The 18,505-nt window shown below is 45.4% G+C and overlaps 1 protein-coding gene and 2 non-coding genes across 4 annotated transcripts in view; 1 reads left to right on the forward strand and 2 right to left on the reverse strand.

Annotated features, from left to right (window-relative positions):
* Positions 1-164, reverse strand: LOC144321444 (U1 spliceosomal RNA). The gene has a single exon (XR_013387103.1). It is a non-coding gene; the product is annotated as a U1 spliceosomal RNA (small nuclear RNA).
* A 5,011-nt stretch (positions 165-5,175) lies between these two features.
* On the forward strand, positions 5,176-5,339 carry LOC144321456 (U1 spliceosomal RNA). The gene has a single exon (XR_013387113.1). It is a non-coding gene; the product is annotated as a U1 spliceosomal RNA (small nuclear RNA).
* A 1,947-nt stretch (positions 5,340-7,286) lies between these two features.
* SNX6 (sorting nexin 6) overlaps positions 7,287-18,505 on the reverse strand; it is a 58,984-nt gene continuing 47,765 nt past the window's right edge. Inside the window, exons 11-14 of one of the 2 annotated variants that reach the window (XM_077909005.1) lie at positions 17,690-17,776; positions 9,771-9,930; positions 9,606-9,691; positions 7,287-8,001 (exon numbers count right to left, since the gene is read on the reverse strand). In XM_077909005.1, the coding sequence (XP_077765131.1) occupies positions 7,948-8,001; positions 9,606-9,691; positions 9,771-9,930; positions 17,690-17,776 (387 nt within the window). In that variant the 3' untranslated portion in view covers positions 7,287-7,947. The remainder of the gene's footprint in view (positions 8,002-9,605; positions 9,692-9,770; positions 9,931-17,689; positions 17,777-18,505) is intronic. The other variant, XM_077909006.1, reaches the window with a different exon arrangement.

Below are 18,505 nucleotides of genomic sequence, written 5' to 3' on the forward strand. Positions count from 1 at the left end.
CAGGGGAAAGCGCGAACGCAGTCCCCCACTACCACAAATTATGCAGTCGAGTTTCCCACATTTGGGGAAATCGCAGGGGTCAGCACATCCGGAGTGCAATGGATAAGCCTCGCCCTGGGAAAACCACCTTCGTGATCATGGTATCTCCCCTGCCAGGTAAGTATGAGTTGCTCCCCGCCCCGACGCACACACCCTCGCGCTCGCCCCACTCCTTACACACGGTCACTTCACGCCCGCCGCCTCCGCACCACGCCTCCCCGCGCCACCCCCGCAGACACCTGTGCCCACCCCACGCACCGCCTCCGGCGCCTTCGTCTCGCCCCACGCGGGCCCCGCGGGCCCCGGCGCTGCCGGACCAGCGGCCTCTGCGCGCCCGCTCATCTGCGTACGCCACGCCCCCGTCGTGACGTCCCCACCCCCCAGTCCGGTCCCCGGCTCTGGGACGCCGGGCGGACGTCCCAGTCTTTGGCCGCGGCGGCGGCGGACGCCTGGACGGGAGGCGGCCGGGGTGGGGGCCGGGGTGGGGGCCGGGGTGGCGGTCGGGCGGCCGGGAGGCGGCACCCGGATCGGAGACCCGAGAAGGCGGGGTCCGCTGGAGCCCCGCGGGAGTGGTGGTGGCTCAGGGCCGGGGTTCGGTCTCGCCTTCCTTTCCGCAAAGATTCCACGCAATACGCAACAGACAGTCGGCTAAACGTTACATACCAAGATGAGAGTTTTGTCACCAATTTAACATGACATTTTGTTTACCCGGGACGCGCGGTTGGCTCAGCAGTTTAGCGCCTGCCTTGGGCTCAGGGCGTGATCTCGGGGTCCCAGAATCTAGTCCAGCATCGGACTCCTCCTGGGAGCCTGCTTCTGCCTCTGCCTCTGCGTCTCTCGTGAATGAACAAATAAAATCTTAAAAAAAAAAAAATTTCTTTTAACCCTGATTATGACCTTTCAGATTATGTAGTGACCTAATCTTGCAACAAGCAAAGGAACCTTTGAACAGGACCCCAGCCGGGCAAGGAGTCCCTTCACAGAGTAGGTGCTGGGCTGGGGAGGAGTGTTGAATGGTCTCCCGAAATCAAATGAACAGAAATGTCCCACTTCCATCCGGCCGGGTGAGGTTACCTCTTTCACACTGTCCACACTTGTCCTTTCCTCTTGTATACAAGAAGATCCTTCCTGGGTATCGAGTGGAGGTAAATATGAATATCCTCTCCCGATATGAGCAAGATGATGGAGTTGTTTGTGTCCCTGGATAATTGCTGCTCCGGAGCAGAGCAAGGCAGGAGACGGTCAGCAAAGGCTTCCCTGAGGTTCTAGCAGCATACAGATCCGAGGAAATGTAGCATAGCATCCTGTTTGGTTGAAAAAAGGGAACATTTTCAAAATGAAGGAATTCACATTGATACAATATTATTCCTCTACAGGCATGATTCCATTTCCATCAATTGTCCCAATAATGTCCTTTACAGCAGAGGAAAATTCAAAATCGTGCATTGCATTCAGTTGTCACCTCTCTCTCTCTCTCTCTCTCTCTCTCTCAAGATTTTATTTATTTGAGGGGTGGCTCAGTCAGTTTAACATTTATTTGTATTCGGATCAGGTCATGATCCCAGAGTCCTAGGATGGAGCCCCACATAGGGCTCGCTGCTCTGCAGGGAGTCTGCTTCTCCCTCCCTCCCTCTCCTCTCTCTCTCTGTCAAATAAATGCTATCTAGCCCACATGCACAAGCAGGGGGGGAGGAGCAGGGGGAGGAGGAGGAGTAGACTCCCTGCTGAGCAGGGAGCCCAGTTGTCAGGTCTCTTTAACCGACTTTACTATGAGATAGCTCCCAGGTAATTCTTTACGTTTCATTTTGCAGGCATTTCTGAAGACTACAGGCCAGTTATTTTGTAGAATATCCTTCAATTTTTGAGTCGTCCTACGTTTCCTCGTAAGTATATCCGGGTATGTATTTTTGATACCCAGACTGCATAAATGATGTTGTGTCTGTTATGGGTTGGCTCACGTCCTTCCCCCAAAAATGTTGAAGTCCTAAGGCCCCGGTACCTATGAACGTGACCTTATTTGGAAAAAGGATCTTTGCAAGTACCATCAGGTTAAGGCGAGGTCACTAGAGTAGGCCCTAATCCAGTGTGACTGTTTTCCTTATGAGAGGAAAATGCCAGGTAAAGATACTTGCAAACGGAACACGATGTGATGACAGAAGCAGGGATTGTAGTGATGTGGCTGCAAGCCGAGGATTGGCCGTGAGCGCCAGAAGCTAGGAAGTAGCAAGGAAAGACTCTACTCAAAGACTCAGAGAGCATGGTCCTACTGGCACCTTGCTTTTGGACCCGTGGCTTCCAGAACCGTAGGAGAACACAACTGTGTTCTTTGAAGCTACCCGCTTTGTGGTACTTTATGATGGCAGATCTAGCAAATTAATACGGTGTGTTCCTCTGGGCACCACCTTCGGAGGCCCAGGAAGCGAGTTTGTTCAATTATCGGTGGTATTAACGTTGATCACTTAGGGGCGTCTGGGTGGCTCCGTGGGTTAAGTGTCTGTCTGACTCTTGGTTTCAGCTCAGGTCAGGATCTCACCGGTCCTAGGATCTGGCCCCGCATCAGACTCCGCACTCCGGCAGTCTGCTTGGGGGGCCCAAGCAAGTGGAGGGAGGGGCAGAGAAAAAGCATCTTCAAGCCAACTTCCCTCTGAGTGCCTGAGCCAGTGGGGGCGGGGGGCTTGATCTCAGGACCCCCGAAATCATGACCTGAGCCGAAACAGAGTGGGAACGGTAAACCGACCAAGCCACCCAGGCACCCCTAACACAATAGTTTCAGCGTCCTTTGAGGACTCTTGCGTTCTAATTGACAAATGTTGATCTTCTAATTCCATCATTCATTCTCCATTTATTAGTTGGCCTTGTAGTGTACGGAGGAACTTTGCCTCCTTCCCTGTGTACCATCCATATGAACTCATGGTGGTTATTTTATTCAGTTGTTTGTGACCACTAACTGTTTTTAAATTTATTTTGATGTTCAGAGGTTATCAGATTGGGCCTATGAAAGTCGGTTCAGGGTGGCTACTGTGAATCACTTCTCGGCCTCTTGGCTAAGATCAAGTGCAGGGTGGCTGCTGTGTCCTTTGACACATCCATACGATTATTGGAGCATTTCTTTATCTTCTGGCACGAGATGTTCCTGGGTCACTTTGTACCTTTCTTGACTCCTGAAAAAAATCTACTTTTCCAGAGGCCTGGTTCTTTTAATTTTTTATATACTTTTTTATTTTTATTTTTTAAGATTTTATTTATTTATTCTTGAGACACACACACAGAGAGAGAGAGAGAGAGAGAGAGAGAGAGAGACCCAGGCAGAGGGAGAAGCAGGCTCCGTGCAGGGAGCCCGATGTGGGACTCGATCCCGGGACTCCAGATTCACGCCCTGGGCCGAAGGCAGGCGCTAAACCGCTGAGCCACCCAGGCTGCCCGGCTTGGTTCTTTTTAGTGGAGAATGGCATTTAGAAAGCCAGATCCTGGCAGGAGGTAAGCTGAATGCTGTCTTTCCTTCTAGTCCCCTTTGGTGGATAGAGGTAAAAAAGAAAAAAAAAAAAAACCCACCATATATATGTATGTATGTATGTATGTATATCTGTACCTGTTATATTAATTCTATTAAGGGTAATGAGCCCATCCCGATACCGTCAATTTCCACTTTCAGTTTTACACACATGGATTCCCCTTGCCTTCCACCACCTCCTATTTGTATCTGTTTTCTCTGGCAGTGAGAACCTTGACTCCCCGATCTCCATTTACTCATTAGCTGAAGCCTACAATACATGCAACGTTGTTACAGAATTGTTCCACGGAGATAGCTACGAACTACAAACCTACTATGGGACAGTTCAGAGTTTGTCCGCAGTTCTTGTCTTTGGACAAGGTGTTTATGAGATGTTTATAGTCAGTGTACTGTGTCCAAAAGTCATTTCACTAGGTTATTTTTTATTTTTTTCCTATTTCAGTGGGGTTTATACTACTCATCTGAGACCGTTTGTTTCAGGCGTGCTTGCTTATATGCAATTTTAGGGATTTCCCCCCTGCAATTTAAAAATGCAGGTAAAGCATTGATAGAGTTCCCAAAATCAGAATTACAAAGAAGGTACACTCAGTAAAGCATCACTCATCACTCTTTCTATTCCCCCGCCCCAACTGTCGTCAGTTCTGGTTTATTATTGTCTTTTTGAAAGACTGTATACTTTTCTTGTTTTCACATTTTTCCTAGACAAACGGTAGCATACTATATATGTTTTTGGAGTTTATATATACATATATATATTTAAGATTTTATTTATTTATTCATGAGAGGCAGAGACACAGGCAGAAGGAGGAGGAAGCCGGATGAGGGATTTGATCCCAGGACTCCAGGATCACGTCCTGGGCCGAAGGCAGGCGCCAAACCGCTGAGCCACCCAGGGATCCCGAGTTTATCTTTTTTTTTTTTTTTTTTACCTAACATAGTTAGTGTGTCATCCCCAGAGAAAGGTACAGGTCAAGGAAACCTGCCCTCACCTGCTGGAAGCCGCAGGTCAGCCAAAGAAAAAGTAGACACCCATGGAGGGATGACTGTCCAAAAGACTTTCTCAGTGGCAAAAGGTTAGAAAAATATAATGAGAGTGTCTAACGCCTCAGTCTGGTCTTAAACTACAACCTAGCGTGTGGGGAGCCTGGCTGGCCCAGAGTACAGCAGGCGACTATGAGGCGGAGCTCAAGCCCCCACACTGGGTGTAGAGGTTACTTCAAAACAAAACAAAACAAAACAAAATAAAACAAAACAAAACAAAACATCAAAAATCAAAAACCGGAACTATATACTAACGCTTATTTTCGCTTAAAAAAGAAAAAGCAGATCTCGCCTGGTCGTCTAGTTTTATCTGCAGGGCGCCAAACACAAGCCGGAGAACGGCGGGACAGGGGCGTGGCGTATGCAGATAAGCAGGCGCGCAGAGGCCGCTGGTCCGGCAGCGCCGGGGCCCGCGGGGCCCGCGTGGGGCGAGACGAAGGCGCCGGAGGCGGTGCGTGGGGTGGGCACAGGTGTCTGCGGGGGTGGCGCGGGGAGGCGTGGTGCGGAGGCGGCGGGCGTGAAGTGACCGTGTGTAAGGAGTGGGGCGAGCGCGAGGGTGTGTGCGTCGGGGCGGGGAGCAACTCATACTTACCTGGCAGGGGAGATACCATGATCACGAAGGTGGTTTTCCTAGGGCGAGGCTTATCCATTGCACTCCGGATGTGCTGACCCCTGCGATTTCCCCAAATGTGGGAAACTCGACTGCATAATTTGTGGTAGTGGGGGACTGCGTTCGCGCTTTCCCCTGGCATCTGGGTTTGAATGGCAGCTTTGGTTGTGCTATTAGCGCCTTTCTCGTTGCTGTGGCTTCGCTTTCTTGTCGCTCCGCGTTGTTACCTGGTGCCCGGCAGCGGCGCCGTGTTCTCGACTCGAGATTTTCAGCCGTGCGCCCGGTCGGGAAAACGTGAGCTCGGTACCGGCTTCTTCCTGCCCACGTTTTAACGCTCGAGGTCTCCTGTTTGTTCCGGCATCTCGGCCGGGCTTCGAAACTCCCCCCCCTCCCCTCCGCAATTTCTTTATTTTTCGTTTCCCGCTCTCACCTGCGAACCGCATTCCCCTGCTTCCCATCCCACCGTTCCCATCCCGGACAGTGCCTAGGTCGCTCTTTTCCTCTCAGAGGGTCCGCCGTCACCCGCCGGAAACTGTACCACCCGTGCAGGGTGGCCACCGCATCCTCCTGTTTCTCCTTCGTGTCCCCCAGGGGCACGGGGGCCAACAAACGTGTAATGAAGGCCACAGCACGAGAGCCGTGAAACCTTGGTTTTCTGAAATCAGCAACTAGCAATGAAGTATGGAATGCTTCGGTCGTTCCCGACGTACCAAGTAGAATCTTTCCTAAAGCAGGCCCTTGAGGGAGTAACCTTTGTTCTTATTTGTGTTTTGTGAGAAGGCCCTGGGACAGTGGTCAACTCATTTATATTCATCAAGCAGCCCCCCCCCCCCGCGCCCCATGCTCTAATACGTACGTACTGCTTCCAGTCTAACCCACCCCAACAAACACGGTAAAAATGTAACCCAGGGACCAAAGGATGTATGTTAACACTCTCCTACCCGTTTCCTCCAAAAAGACCTCCTTGGTACAGAGTAGCTGAGGGCTACGTGGAACGTCGTACGTAGCTTTCTGCCCTGTACCTGCTATTTCTTAGCATTTACACAGCATCTTCACATTTCCAAAGCACTGTACCAATGTTTATTCATCCTCACAACACCCCTGTGAGGTAGGTCAGTCTGTCCTTTGTAGTAGAGAAAATGAGGCAGACACAGGTCAAGCCCACCCGCCTCAGGCCACAAGGGCCGCCGGTGAAAGGGCCGCACCCGAGTCGGGAAGCTGGGGCTCTGTCCCATGTTCACCCACCGGAGAGCATCGCATGGGCATGTTTTCACCAGTGAAGGAGACGTGGGGGAGGACAAAACACAGAGATTTCTCAGGCAACAGAAAAATCAGGCTCAAGCGGCATCAGGGAACCACCTCAGTGAAAGAAACATTAAATGGCACACCAGTGAGGCAAGAGAACATGCGAGGCTGGAATCCTGGGGACTACCCTTAAGACCTACAAACAGGGTCTGGGAAAATGTAAACGAGGAACCCACCCACGATACCTGTGGCTTCCAACTGGAGGAAAAGTTAGACAGTTAAAAAGAAAAAGAAAAAAACAATCAAACCATACAACCTAATTTTAAAGGAGAGAGGACAGGATGTTAATTTACATCCAAAAGGCCAATAATATTCGTAATTACTGACAAGTAGTATCCTTTTTATTCCAACCGTTCCCCCACCGACAAGTGCTGTTCCCTAGAGCACTCTTCCTCTCTACGTACCGATTTACACACCAGTATGACTATCAAGTGGCTCAATGGCACGTCGCATGGTTCCTCAGCTGAGCTAGATGGAGACGGAATCCAGGAAACCGTAACAGACCGTTTATTTTGTCTGCTCCCGTAGTTTAGACGTGGCTGTTTCTAACCTGCCTCTGCCCAATCCCATCTTCTATGAAATGCAAAAAAGCGCACACAGGAAAGCAGCTCATCCTTTTGTAGAGGGACTGGTGAACTTGGTTCAATATGCCATTTTAAGAAAAAGAAAAAGAAAAAGAAAACGTAGGACCTGTACTGTAAAGCATAACAAAGGAGTAGACGGGTTATAGCTACTCCAAATTTTAGAGTGATACAATGACCACAGAGTTAAAAAAAACTATCACTGTTATCACTTTTTATTTGATAATAGTTGGTTTAGTCTACAAGTTTAAGGCAAACATACTAATGCATTTGCTTTTCATCAGAAATCATACTTATAAAGATTACATAAAGTCTGTCCCAAAACTTCTAAGAAATGTTCATTAATTAAAAATAAGTCTGATTACGACGCTTTACCAGGATACATGAATGAACTAAGGTGGTAGGTACACAATGTCTTTTGAAAACAAAATTCAGAAGAAGGTGACGGCCGGCGATCTTTACCTTGTTTGAACAATGTATTTTTAAAAGGGTTAAACTTCAGAAAGTACTTAAACGTAAATGCGGCTGGCAGCCAGAAGGAATACTACGCATAAAATAAACACAGCTACGGAGGCTACTTAAGGAAAAGACTGAACTTTGGGCTTTGGAAGAGGAGGAGCGCGAGGTGACCCACGGCTGTCCCAGGGAGCATTCGGGTACAGGAGGGCAGTGTCCCCCCACAGATCGGCAGAACCCACGGACGGCTCCGCTCCGTTGTTTCTCAGAAAAAAGGAGAGTAGATGCGCTTTGTCAGCTGTTTCTTTTCTTCCCGGTGAGCAGTAAATGCTTTAATATCATTCAGAAAACAAAAATAAAATCTGAAGGAAGGCAGCCCTTTTTAGCCGAAGGTGGAGTGCGGCTTATGTGTCTCCATTTAACACTGCCAAGCAGTTCTGCAGCAACTGTAGGTTACCCTAAACAGGAAAGGGGAGTAAGTTACGAAGCCCAGAAGAACCGGACCGAAAAGTCACAGCACGCTACACGAAGATAACCGGATTTGGAAAACAACTGCTTCTTATACGGAACTAACTGTTTAAAGACCTAAAACTATTTAACCTGTTTCACGTACAATATTTTCCACATAACCAGCTGCTTCAGTAAATGTCCCTGTACACCAATATGACTGTTTTGGATTACCTGGCATGATCTACTGAGAGAGAGGAGGTGCTCTTTGTGTCCCAGTTAAACTACTGAACATTTTTTTTTCTTTTCTTTTCTTTTCTTTTCTTTTCTTTTCTTTTCTTTTCTTTTCTCCTTTCTCTTTTCTCTTCTTTTCTTTTCTTTTCTTTTCTTTTCTTTTCTTTTCTTTTCTTTTTTTAAGATTTATTGACTGGGGCCCCTGGGTGGACAGTGGTTGAGCACCTGCCTTTGGCTCAGGTCGTGGTCCCGGGGTCCTGGGCTAGCGTCCCAGACCAGGAGCCTGCTTCTCCCTCTGCCTATGTCTCTGCCTCTCTATGTCTCTCATGAATAAATACATCAAATCTTTAAAAAAAAAAAGTGATTTAGTTTTTTAGCTAATCAAAACACGATACTGGTTTCCATCCTAGGTACTAGAGTCTCGCAGAGCTGACCGTTTGGAGAAACTGTAGATATTGTTTGAATTAGGTGCTCTGTAAAATCCCTCTCAATTCTCTCTCTCTCTGGCTCTTTTAAAAATTTTATTTATTTATTCACGAGAGACACAGAGAGTAGGCAGGGACACAGGCAGAGGGAGAAGCAGGCTCCCCGTGGGGAGCCCGATAGAGGACTCGATCCAAGGACCCCGGGATGACGTGACCTGAGCCAAAGGCAGACGCTCGAACACTGAGCCCTTCCGGCGCCCACATCCCTCTCAATTCTAAGATTCTCTAGTTTTAAAATCACTATAAGGTTTGGGCCAAACTTTATCCTTTTTTTAAAAAAGTGGTTATTTGAGAGAGAGAGAGAGAAAGAACGAGTGGGAGGGGTAGGAGGAGAGGGAGAAAGGATCTCAAGTGGACTCCATGCTGAGCCTGGAGCCCACAACTCCAAGATCACCACCTGACCCCAAAGCAAGAGTTGGACGCTCACCCAACTGAACCACCCACGTGTCCCCGAAGCTGTATCTTTATAGTAACTACAAGAAAGGGCTTGATGTGAAGGAAACAAACGCTACAGAAAAACCCCAGAAGAAGGATGTTTATTTTCTAAATCAGAATTATTGTGAAGTAGTAAAATAATCTTCAAAAAGTATAATTCCAATTATTATGAATTCTAATTCAGAAATACTTTGTGTATGCCTGTAGGAAGAAGGAAAAGGTCATTAAAGAATTATTATCAATTCCACAATTCATTCCTTCCTTCCTTCCTTCCTTCCTTCCTTCCTTCCTTCCTTCCTTCCTTCCTCTCTCTCTCTCTTTCTTCCTTTCTTCTTAAAGTAACCTTTACGCCAAGATGGGGCTCCAACTCAGGAGCCCAATGAGCTGGCCAGGCACCCTGTAACTGACTCATTCCTAAATTAGAAGTCATTTAAATTATTAAGCTTCAATGTGACACTAACCTTTGCATGCTTCAGTTCTAACTCTGCCAGTTCCACTAAGTTTTTTCTGAACGCAGCAACTCTTCTTGTCTTAAAATCTATAAGTTCTGTGAACAAAAGAAATGAGATTAATTTTATAGAATAGCTTGAAATATACTTCAGGATCAAACGGTAAGCTAACAGTACCTTGTTTTGCAGATTCAGATATTTTTTCAAATTTCTGACAACATAACTGTTGGGATGTTTCAGCCTGCAGGACATCTTTATTTTTTGCTCTTGCTTTATCCAGTGCTTTATTCGCATTTTCATAATCCACTAGTGACCTGGATCTTCGATAGAGGAGATCCTATAAAACAGAATGCTTCCCAGTAATACACGCTGCATGTTTCTAATAGTTACCCCGCCACCCCATCATCAGCAGAGGGAATACTTCAACTATGGATACCACACATGCCAGTTACTCTTCTAGATAGTTTTTATAACAGCTTTACCAAGAGAAATTCAGCTATGAGGCACCTGGGTGGCTCAGTGGTGGAGCGTCTTCCTTAGGCTCAGGTGGTGATCCTGGGGTCCCGGGATCGAGTCCCGCATCGGGCTCCCTGCATGGAGCCTGCTTCTCCCTCTGCCTAGGTCTTTGCCCGCAGCCACCCCCCACCCCGCGCCCTGCCCCGTCTCCGATGAATAAATAAAATTTGAAAATCTTTTTTTTTTAAATTTATTTATTTATGATAGTCAGAGAGAGAGAGAGAGAAAGAGAGAGAGAGAGTAAGAGAGAGAGAGAGAGAGGCAGAGACACAGGCAGAGGGAGAAGCAGGCTCCATGCACCGGGAGCCCGACGTGGGATTCGATCCCGGGTCTCCAGGATCGCGCCCTGGGCCAAAGGCAGGCGCCAAACCACTGCGCCACCCAGGGATCCCTGAAAATCTTTTAAAAAATATTTTATTTATTTATTCATGAGAGACACACAGGCAGAGGGACAAGCGGGCTCCATGCGGGGAGCCCGATGCGGGACTCGATCCCGGGACTCCAGGATCACGCCCTGGGCCGAGGGCAGACGCTTAACCGCTCAGCCACCCAGGCGTCTACGTTGTTTTTGAAATTTAAACATTTTATTTATTTGCAGAAGAGAATCCCGCATGAGCGCGGGTGGGGCCGGGAGCGCAGAGGGAGGAGAAACAGACTCTATGAGCAGGGAGCAACAAGTGGGGCTTGATCCCGGGTCTCTGGGATCATGACCCGAGCCCAAGGCAAACGCTTAACCGAATGAGCCACCCAGGCACCCCTCAACAGTTTTTAGTATGCTCGCAGAATTGTACAACCAACACTGCAATCAGTTTTAGAACGATTCTGTAACCCAAAGGGAAAGCAATCCATCAGTAGTCATTCTTCATTTTCCTCTCATACCACCGTCCCCCCCCACCCCACCGCCCCCCACAACCACTAATCTGCTTTCTTAGATTTGCCTATTGTGGACATTTCATTAAAAAAAAAGGGGGGGAATCCTATAATATGGGGCCTTGTCTGCCTGGCTTTCTTTACTTAGCATAAAGTTTCAAATTCATTCACGTTATTGTGTGAACCAGTACTTCCTCCCTTTTTATTGCTAAATAATATTTCATTATATGGAAATACCACATTGATTTATCCACTTATGAGTTGATAGACATTTGGTTTGTTACCAAGTTTTGCCTATTATGAATAATGCTGTTATGAATATTTGTGCAAGTTTTTGTGTGAACATGTTTTCCTTTCTCTTTCATATCTCATTACTTAGCAGTGGAATTGCTGGGTCATTTGGTAACTCTATGTTGAACCTCTTGAGAAACTGCCAGACTGTTTTCTAAAGCAGCTGTACCATTTTATGGTGCACACTTGCTTGCTTGCTTGCTTGCTTGCTTTTTTATAACATTTTATTTATTCATTTGAGGGGGGCGGGGAGAGAGAGAGCCAGTGAGCATGAGCGGGGGTGGAGGGGGCAGAGGGAGAGGGAGAAGCAGACTATCCACCGAGCAGAGAGCCCAACACAGGCCTCGATCCCAGGATCCTGAGATGTGCCTTGAGCCTAAGGCAGACGCTTAACCCACTGAGCCAACCAGGCACTCCCCATTTTCTATTTCCGCTGACGCTGTATGAGGGTTCTAATTTCTCCACATCCTCGGCAACCCTTATCTGTCTTTTCGATTAAAGCCACCTAGTGGGTGTGAAGTGGTATCTTGCTGTGGTTTGGTTTTGTTTTTAAAGATTATGTTTGTTAAGCAATCTCTAGAACTGACAATTCCAAGACCAAGAGTCGCATGCTCTACCCATTGACCCAGCAACCCTTGCCGTGGTTTTGACTTGCATTTCCCTGACGAAGAAGCATCTTTTTATGTATTCATTAGTCATTTGTATATTTTCTTTGGAGAGAGGTTGATTCAAGTCCTTTGCCTATTTGTTAACTGGGCTATTTGTCTTTTTATCGAGAAGACTAGTTCTCTACATTCTCTGGATCTCAGCTGCTTATTAGGGACTCGTATGACTTGTAAATATTTTCTCCCAGTCTACGGGTTGTCTCTCCACTTCTCTTCCTAGTGTACTGTGACACACAGATGTTTTTAATTTTAATAAGGTTTGTCCAATTTATTATTTTTTTTCTTTGGTTACTGTGTTCCGGGTGTATCTGAGAAACCAACATCTGTTTTTTTTTTTTTTTTTAGAAACCGACATCTAATCAAAGGTCACAAAGATTTACATTTATGTTTTCTTCTAAAAATGTTAAAGTTTTAGCCGTTACAGTTAGGTCTTTGATTAATCTTGAGCAAATTTTTATACACAGTATGAGGAAGGGGCCTAACTTTATTTTCATGTGACTATGCAGCTGACACAGTACTACCATTTGTTGAAAAGTCTATGCTTTCCCCACTAAATTGTCTTAGCACTTTTGTTAAGAATCAATGGACTAGGGAGCCTTGGTGGCTCAGTTGGTCTGCCTTCGGCTTAGGTCATGAACCTGGGGTCCTGCGATTAAGCCCCACATGGGGGGGGTGTCCCCTGCTCAGCAGGGGGTCTGCTTTTCCCCCCCTTCCTCTGTTCCTTCCCCAGCTCGAACTCGTGCCTGAGCTCTCTCAAATAAATAAATAAATAAATTTTAAAAATCTTAATAAAAAAAACAATTGACAGCTGTCCTAAAAAAAAAAAAAAAGTTTCTGTCCTTTAAAGAAAAGCAACTGTTTCAGCACACTAGGAATATAAAGTGCTTCCTCGACTGGATAAGGAACATCTACCAAAAAAACCCTATAGCTACCATCACACTGAATGGTGAGAAACTGGAGGCTTGCCCACTAATATCAGTAATAATGCATGTTCCCCCTCATCACTCCTTCACAACATCATACTGGAAGCCCTAGCTAATGTGATAAGGAAATAGGAAGTATGTAGATCGGGAAGGAAGAAATAAAACTGTATTTATTCACAGATAACATGACTTGTTTATGTAGAATTTTGTAAGAGGCAACAAAAAACCCTGAACTAAGGAAGGAGTATGATAAGGTTGTAGAATACAACATTAATACACAAAAATCCATGGTTTTCTTATATACCACCAACGAACAAGTGGAATTTGAAATTAAAAACATGTTTACATTAGCACCCCAGAAATGAAACTCCTAGGAATTAATCTAACAAAATAAATAGAAAGTCAACTTGAGGAAAACTACAAAACTCAAGGGTAGGGGCAGGACCCATGGACAGAAGGAGTTGCATCTTCTGCTGCCTGCTGCCAAAACGACAAAACCCTGATAAAAGAAATCAAGGAAGAGCTAATAAGTAAGCAGAGAGCTATTCCATGATCATGAATATGCAGACTCAACACTGTCAACATCAGTTCTTTCCAACTTGATCTATAGGTTTAACTAATCCCAATCAATATCCCAGCAAATTATTTTGAGGATCTTGGCGAACAGATTCTCAAGTGTAGGGGGGCAAAAGGCAAACAATAATCATCAACATATTGAAGGAGAACAACAAAGTCAGAGGACCGACCTATGTACTTGAAGCCTGACTATACAGCTACCGTCTAGGCAGTGTGGGACTGGTGACAGAACAGACACGTAAGTCAACTGACAGGACGGAGAGCCCAGAACCAGATACAGTTACCTATTTATTCTTTGGCAAAGGAACAAGAGCAATACCATGCAGATAATACAGTCTTCAACAAATGGTGCTGGGCAAGCTGGACATCTGCACACGGAGAAATGAATTTACACACAGACCTTACGCCCTTTACAAAATTAACTCAAAACGGATTATAGCTCTAAATGTAAACCTATAAAAACCCTAAAAGGTGACATAGGAGAACATGTTGGGTTTGGTGAAGGCTTTTTAGATATAATACTAAAGGCATGATGTATGAAAGAAATAATTATAAAGTAAGCTTCGTTAAAATAAAAAACGTCTCCTCTACCAAAGACACTATCAAGAGAATGAGAAGACAAGTCACAGACAGACCAAGAGAAAGTATTTACAAGAGATGTATCTGAGAAAGGACCCCTATCCCAAATATAGAAAACAAAAACAAAAACAAAACAAAAAAAAACCATCTTAAATTCAACAGTAGGAAAACAAACAACCCAATTTAAAAATGGGCCAGGGACACATTATTTTATTTATTTTATTTTATTCTTATTTTTAAAGATTTTACTTATTGACTTGAGAGACAGAGAGCAAGCGACAGAGCATGAGCAGGGGAGAGGGGGAGAGGGAGAGGGACAGGGTGAAGCAGAGTCCTTGCTGAGCAGGGAGCCTGATGTGGGGCTCAATCCCAGGACCCCGGGACCATGACCTGAGCCAAAGGCAGATGCTTAACCAACTAAGCCACCCGGGCACCCCTGAGCCGAGCCATTTTTAATTTCTATTTATTTTTCAAGATTCTCAAACTCTCAACTCTGAGATCAAGAGTTACATGCTCCACTGACTGAACCAGCCAGGTGCCCTTATCTTTCTTTTCCCCACTAAAGACCCTTGTTTGTTTGTTTAAGATTTATTTTTTTGAGAGAAATAAGAGTGCATGAGGGGCGATGGCAGAGGGAGAGGGAGAGAGGATCTCAAGCGGACTCCACGTTGAGCTTGGAGCCCGATGCAGGGCTCGATTTCATTATCCCGAGATCATGACCTAAGCTGCAACCAAGAGTTACATGCTTAACTTACTGCACTACCCAGGCGCCCCTAAAGACCCATTTTTATTTTTATTAGTTTTTAAAGATTTTATTTATTCATTTGACAGAGTGAGAGAAAGCACAAGTGGGAGGGAAGAGCAGGCTCCCCAGTGAGCAGAGAGCCCAATGCAGGGCTCGATCCCAGGACTGCAGCACCACATCCCAAGCCAAAGGCAGACACCCAACCAACCGAGTCACCCAGGTGCCCCTAAAGAGAGGGAGAAGCAGACTCCCCACCGAGCAGGGAGCGCGGCGTGGGGCTTGAACTCATGGACCCTGAGATCAAGAGTTGCATGCTCTATCAACCGTGACCTGAGCTGAAGGCAGACAGTCAGCTGACTGAGCCACGCAGGTGCCCCCCTGAGGTGCCTTTTAAATATAGGTCTTGGGATCCCTGGGTGGCGCAGCGGTTTAGCGCCTGCCTTTGGCCCAGGGCACGATCCTGGAGACCAGGGATCGAGTCCCACATCGGGCTCCTGGTGCATGGAGCCTGCTTCTCCCTCTGCCTATGTCTCTGCCTCTCTCTCTCTCTCTGTCTGTGTGTGTGTGTGTGTGTGTGACTATCATAAATTAAAAAAAAAATGGGTCTTTAGAGTCTCTGCTCAGCATGGAATATGCTTGAGATTTTATTCACTCACTCATGTTCAAGTAGAGCTGACACACAGTATTACATTAGTTTCAGGTGTGCAACAGTGCTCTGACAACTCTGTATGTTACGCTATGCTCACAAGTACAGCTACCATCTGACACCATACAATGCTATCACACTACCATCGATTCCTATACTCTCTCTGCTGTACGTAGTTTTAATTTTTTTTTAAGATTTTATTTGTTTATTCATGAGACACACAGAGAGGGGCAGAGACATAGACAGGGAGAAGCAGTCTCCTCGCAGCGACCTGATGCGGGACTCGATCCCCCGCCCGGGATCACACCCTGAGCTGAAGGCAGATGCTCAACTGCTCAGCCACCTAGGCGACCCTGTAGTTTTAATTATTGCAATTAAATTTCAATTATTTCTTGTGGTCACTAAAAAATTTGGATTTACTTTTATTTTTATTTTTAATGATTTTATTTATTAATTCGTGAGAGAAACCGAGAGAGAGGGAGGCAGATGCTTAACTGCTGAGCCACCCTGGCGTCCCTGCATTTACATCTAGTTAATTAATTAATCTTTATTTAAAAGATTTTATTTATTTATTCATGAGACACACACACACACACACACAGAGGCAGAGACACAGGCAGAGAGAGAAGTAAGCTCCATGCTGGGACTCGATCCCGGATCTCCGGGATTGTGCCCTGGGCTGAAGGCGCTAAACCGCTGAGCCACCAGGGCTGCCCTGCATTTATTTTTAAAGCCATGTTCTAAAAAGTATGCCTTAGCAACTACGTACTATAATAAAATAATGAATTTAAAGTCCTCAAAGTAAGTAATTCATTTTATCCCTGCCCACCCACGTGAATGGTTTATAATCTGATACGGACAGTATTTTTGCAAGTACCTAAGTCCTCAAAGTTAAAAGAGTTATTCAGGGACACCTGGGTGGCTCAGTGGTTGAGTGTCTGCCTTCAGCTCAGGGCGTGAGCCTCGAGTCCCAGGAACGAGTCTGGGGATCGAGTCTGGCATTGGGCTACCCACGGGGAGCCTGCTTCTCCCTCTGCCTGTGTGTCTGCCTCTCTCTGTGTTTCTCATGAATAGACACAATCTTAATAAACAAAAGGGTTATTTATACTTTATGGTTATTTAAGTAATCTCTACACTCAACATAGGGATTGAACTCCTGACCCTGAGATCAAGAATCATATGCTCTTCTGACTGAGCCAGCCAGGCACCCCTATAATAATTTTTTTTTTTTTTTTTTTTTTAATAAGCTCTGTGGAGGCACCTGGTGGCTCACTGGTTTAGCATCTGCCTTTGGCTCAGGGTGTGATCCCGGGGCCCTGGGATGGAATCCTGTAGTAGGCTCCCTGCAGGGAGTCGGCTTCTCCCTCTGCCTGGGTCTCTTTCTCTCATGAATAAATAAATAAATTAAAAAAAAATAAAGTAAGCTCTGTGTTCAATGTGGGGCTTGAACTGAGGGATCCTGAGATCTCTCAAGAGTTGCATGCTCTACCAACTAAGCCAGCCAAGTCCCCAAGGGTTATTTATAATTTGATAAGGAATGAAAAACCGGTATAAAGCACCACTGATCACATGGGAATTTTCTGTACAATATATCGATTCATAAATTAACAATGAGTTTAGAATATCTTTTTTTTTCCCCTAAAGATTTTATTTATTTATTTGTGAGAGAGCACAAGCTGGGGGAGAGGCAGAGGGAGAGGGAGAAGCAGGCTTCCCACTGAGCAGGGAGGGAGCCTGACATGCGGTTTGGTCCAAGGACCCTGGGATCATGAACTGAGCCAAAGGCAGACGCTTAATGGACTGAGCCACCCAGGTGCCCTGAACTTAGAATATCTGGGCCACTACATTTTCAGTGCTTTAAAGATGCTTCTGTGTAACATTGTTTTGATTAGTAAGAGTTTTAATCTTGCACACAGACTTCCAAAGGGAAATGTGACTTGCCTTAAAATAAAACATATCCTGGTTTTATAGCTCTCTCACCTTCAATAGAGGACTTTGGAATCCTTCAGCTATATAGACTGTTATATGGGGGTTTACTTTTTGTTTTGTCGGCATTTTAACTGAATGAATAGACCAAGTTAACAAAAAAGAAAAAGTTCTAGATTATACTATGTGATAAGTTTATAGAGGAGACTCTTAGGTGGGGTTCAGTGACCAATAATTTATAAAAGGAGAACAAAAATTCACACTTGAAAATCAAATTTAAAAGATAATCATTAACAATCTTAAGTCTAACAACCTCTAATGAGATGGATTTTTGTAAAAATAATGAAGAATCAAATTACCTTAGCAGCTTGAGATTCTCTTAAGTAATATTTTAAAAGGTCGGAAAGCTTGAGGTCCTCATCGGCAGACACTCGTGCTTCTATTTTCTGACAAAGGGGGAAAAGTTAGGCATTTAATTAGCACATGTTCTACAGCCAATGTTTTAACTACTATAAAAAATTTAAAGTAATAAATAACCACAGTATCCATTCTTATTCCACCTAAGGTTCCCTGCCTTCCCCTTTCCGCTAGCCTATTCCTTTTCTTTGTGACTCTGACAAAAAATGATCAGAAAAAAGAATGAGATCAGATAAGATGACTGAAATTACGGAAGGACTCTATATTTGACTCAAGTTCTTGGCTATGACTTTTAATATCTTTCGGTATGACTTATATTTCTCTCTTTTTACACCATTTCAATGATGTGGACACATGATTTTAAAGTGATGAAGGCTGGGACGCCTGGGTGGCTCAGTAGGTTAAACGTCCAACTCTTGATTTCAGCTCAGGTCATGATCTCAGGGTTGTGAGATCAAGCCCGAGTTGGGCTCCATGCTGCGTGTGTAGCCCGCCTAAGATTCTCTCTACCCCTCCCTTTACCACTCCCCCTGCCCTAAAAAAAATAAAGTGATAAAGGCTGACAATGGAAGACTAGGTCATTCAAAGCAACCTTCCTACTGAAAACAACCAGAAACATAGTCAAAACATTAACAAAATGTGCCAGAAGCCATCAAGGAGTGATAAAAAAAATGTGGTTAGTTTGAGTCAGACTGAAATGATGAAACTAGTCAATTTAGTGTGGAGAGACAGACCAAAAAAAAAAAAAAAAAAAAAAA

Source organism: Canis aureus, chromosome 9, assembly GCF_053574225.1.
Source record: "Canis aureus isolate CA01 chromosome 9, VMU_Caureus_v.1.0, whole genome shotgun sequence".
Classification (NCBI taxonomy): domain Eukaryota; kingdom Metazoa; phylum Chordata; class Mammalia; order Carnivora; family Canidae; genus Canis; species Canis aureus.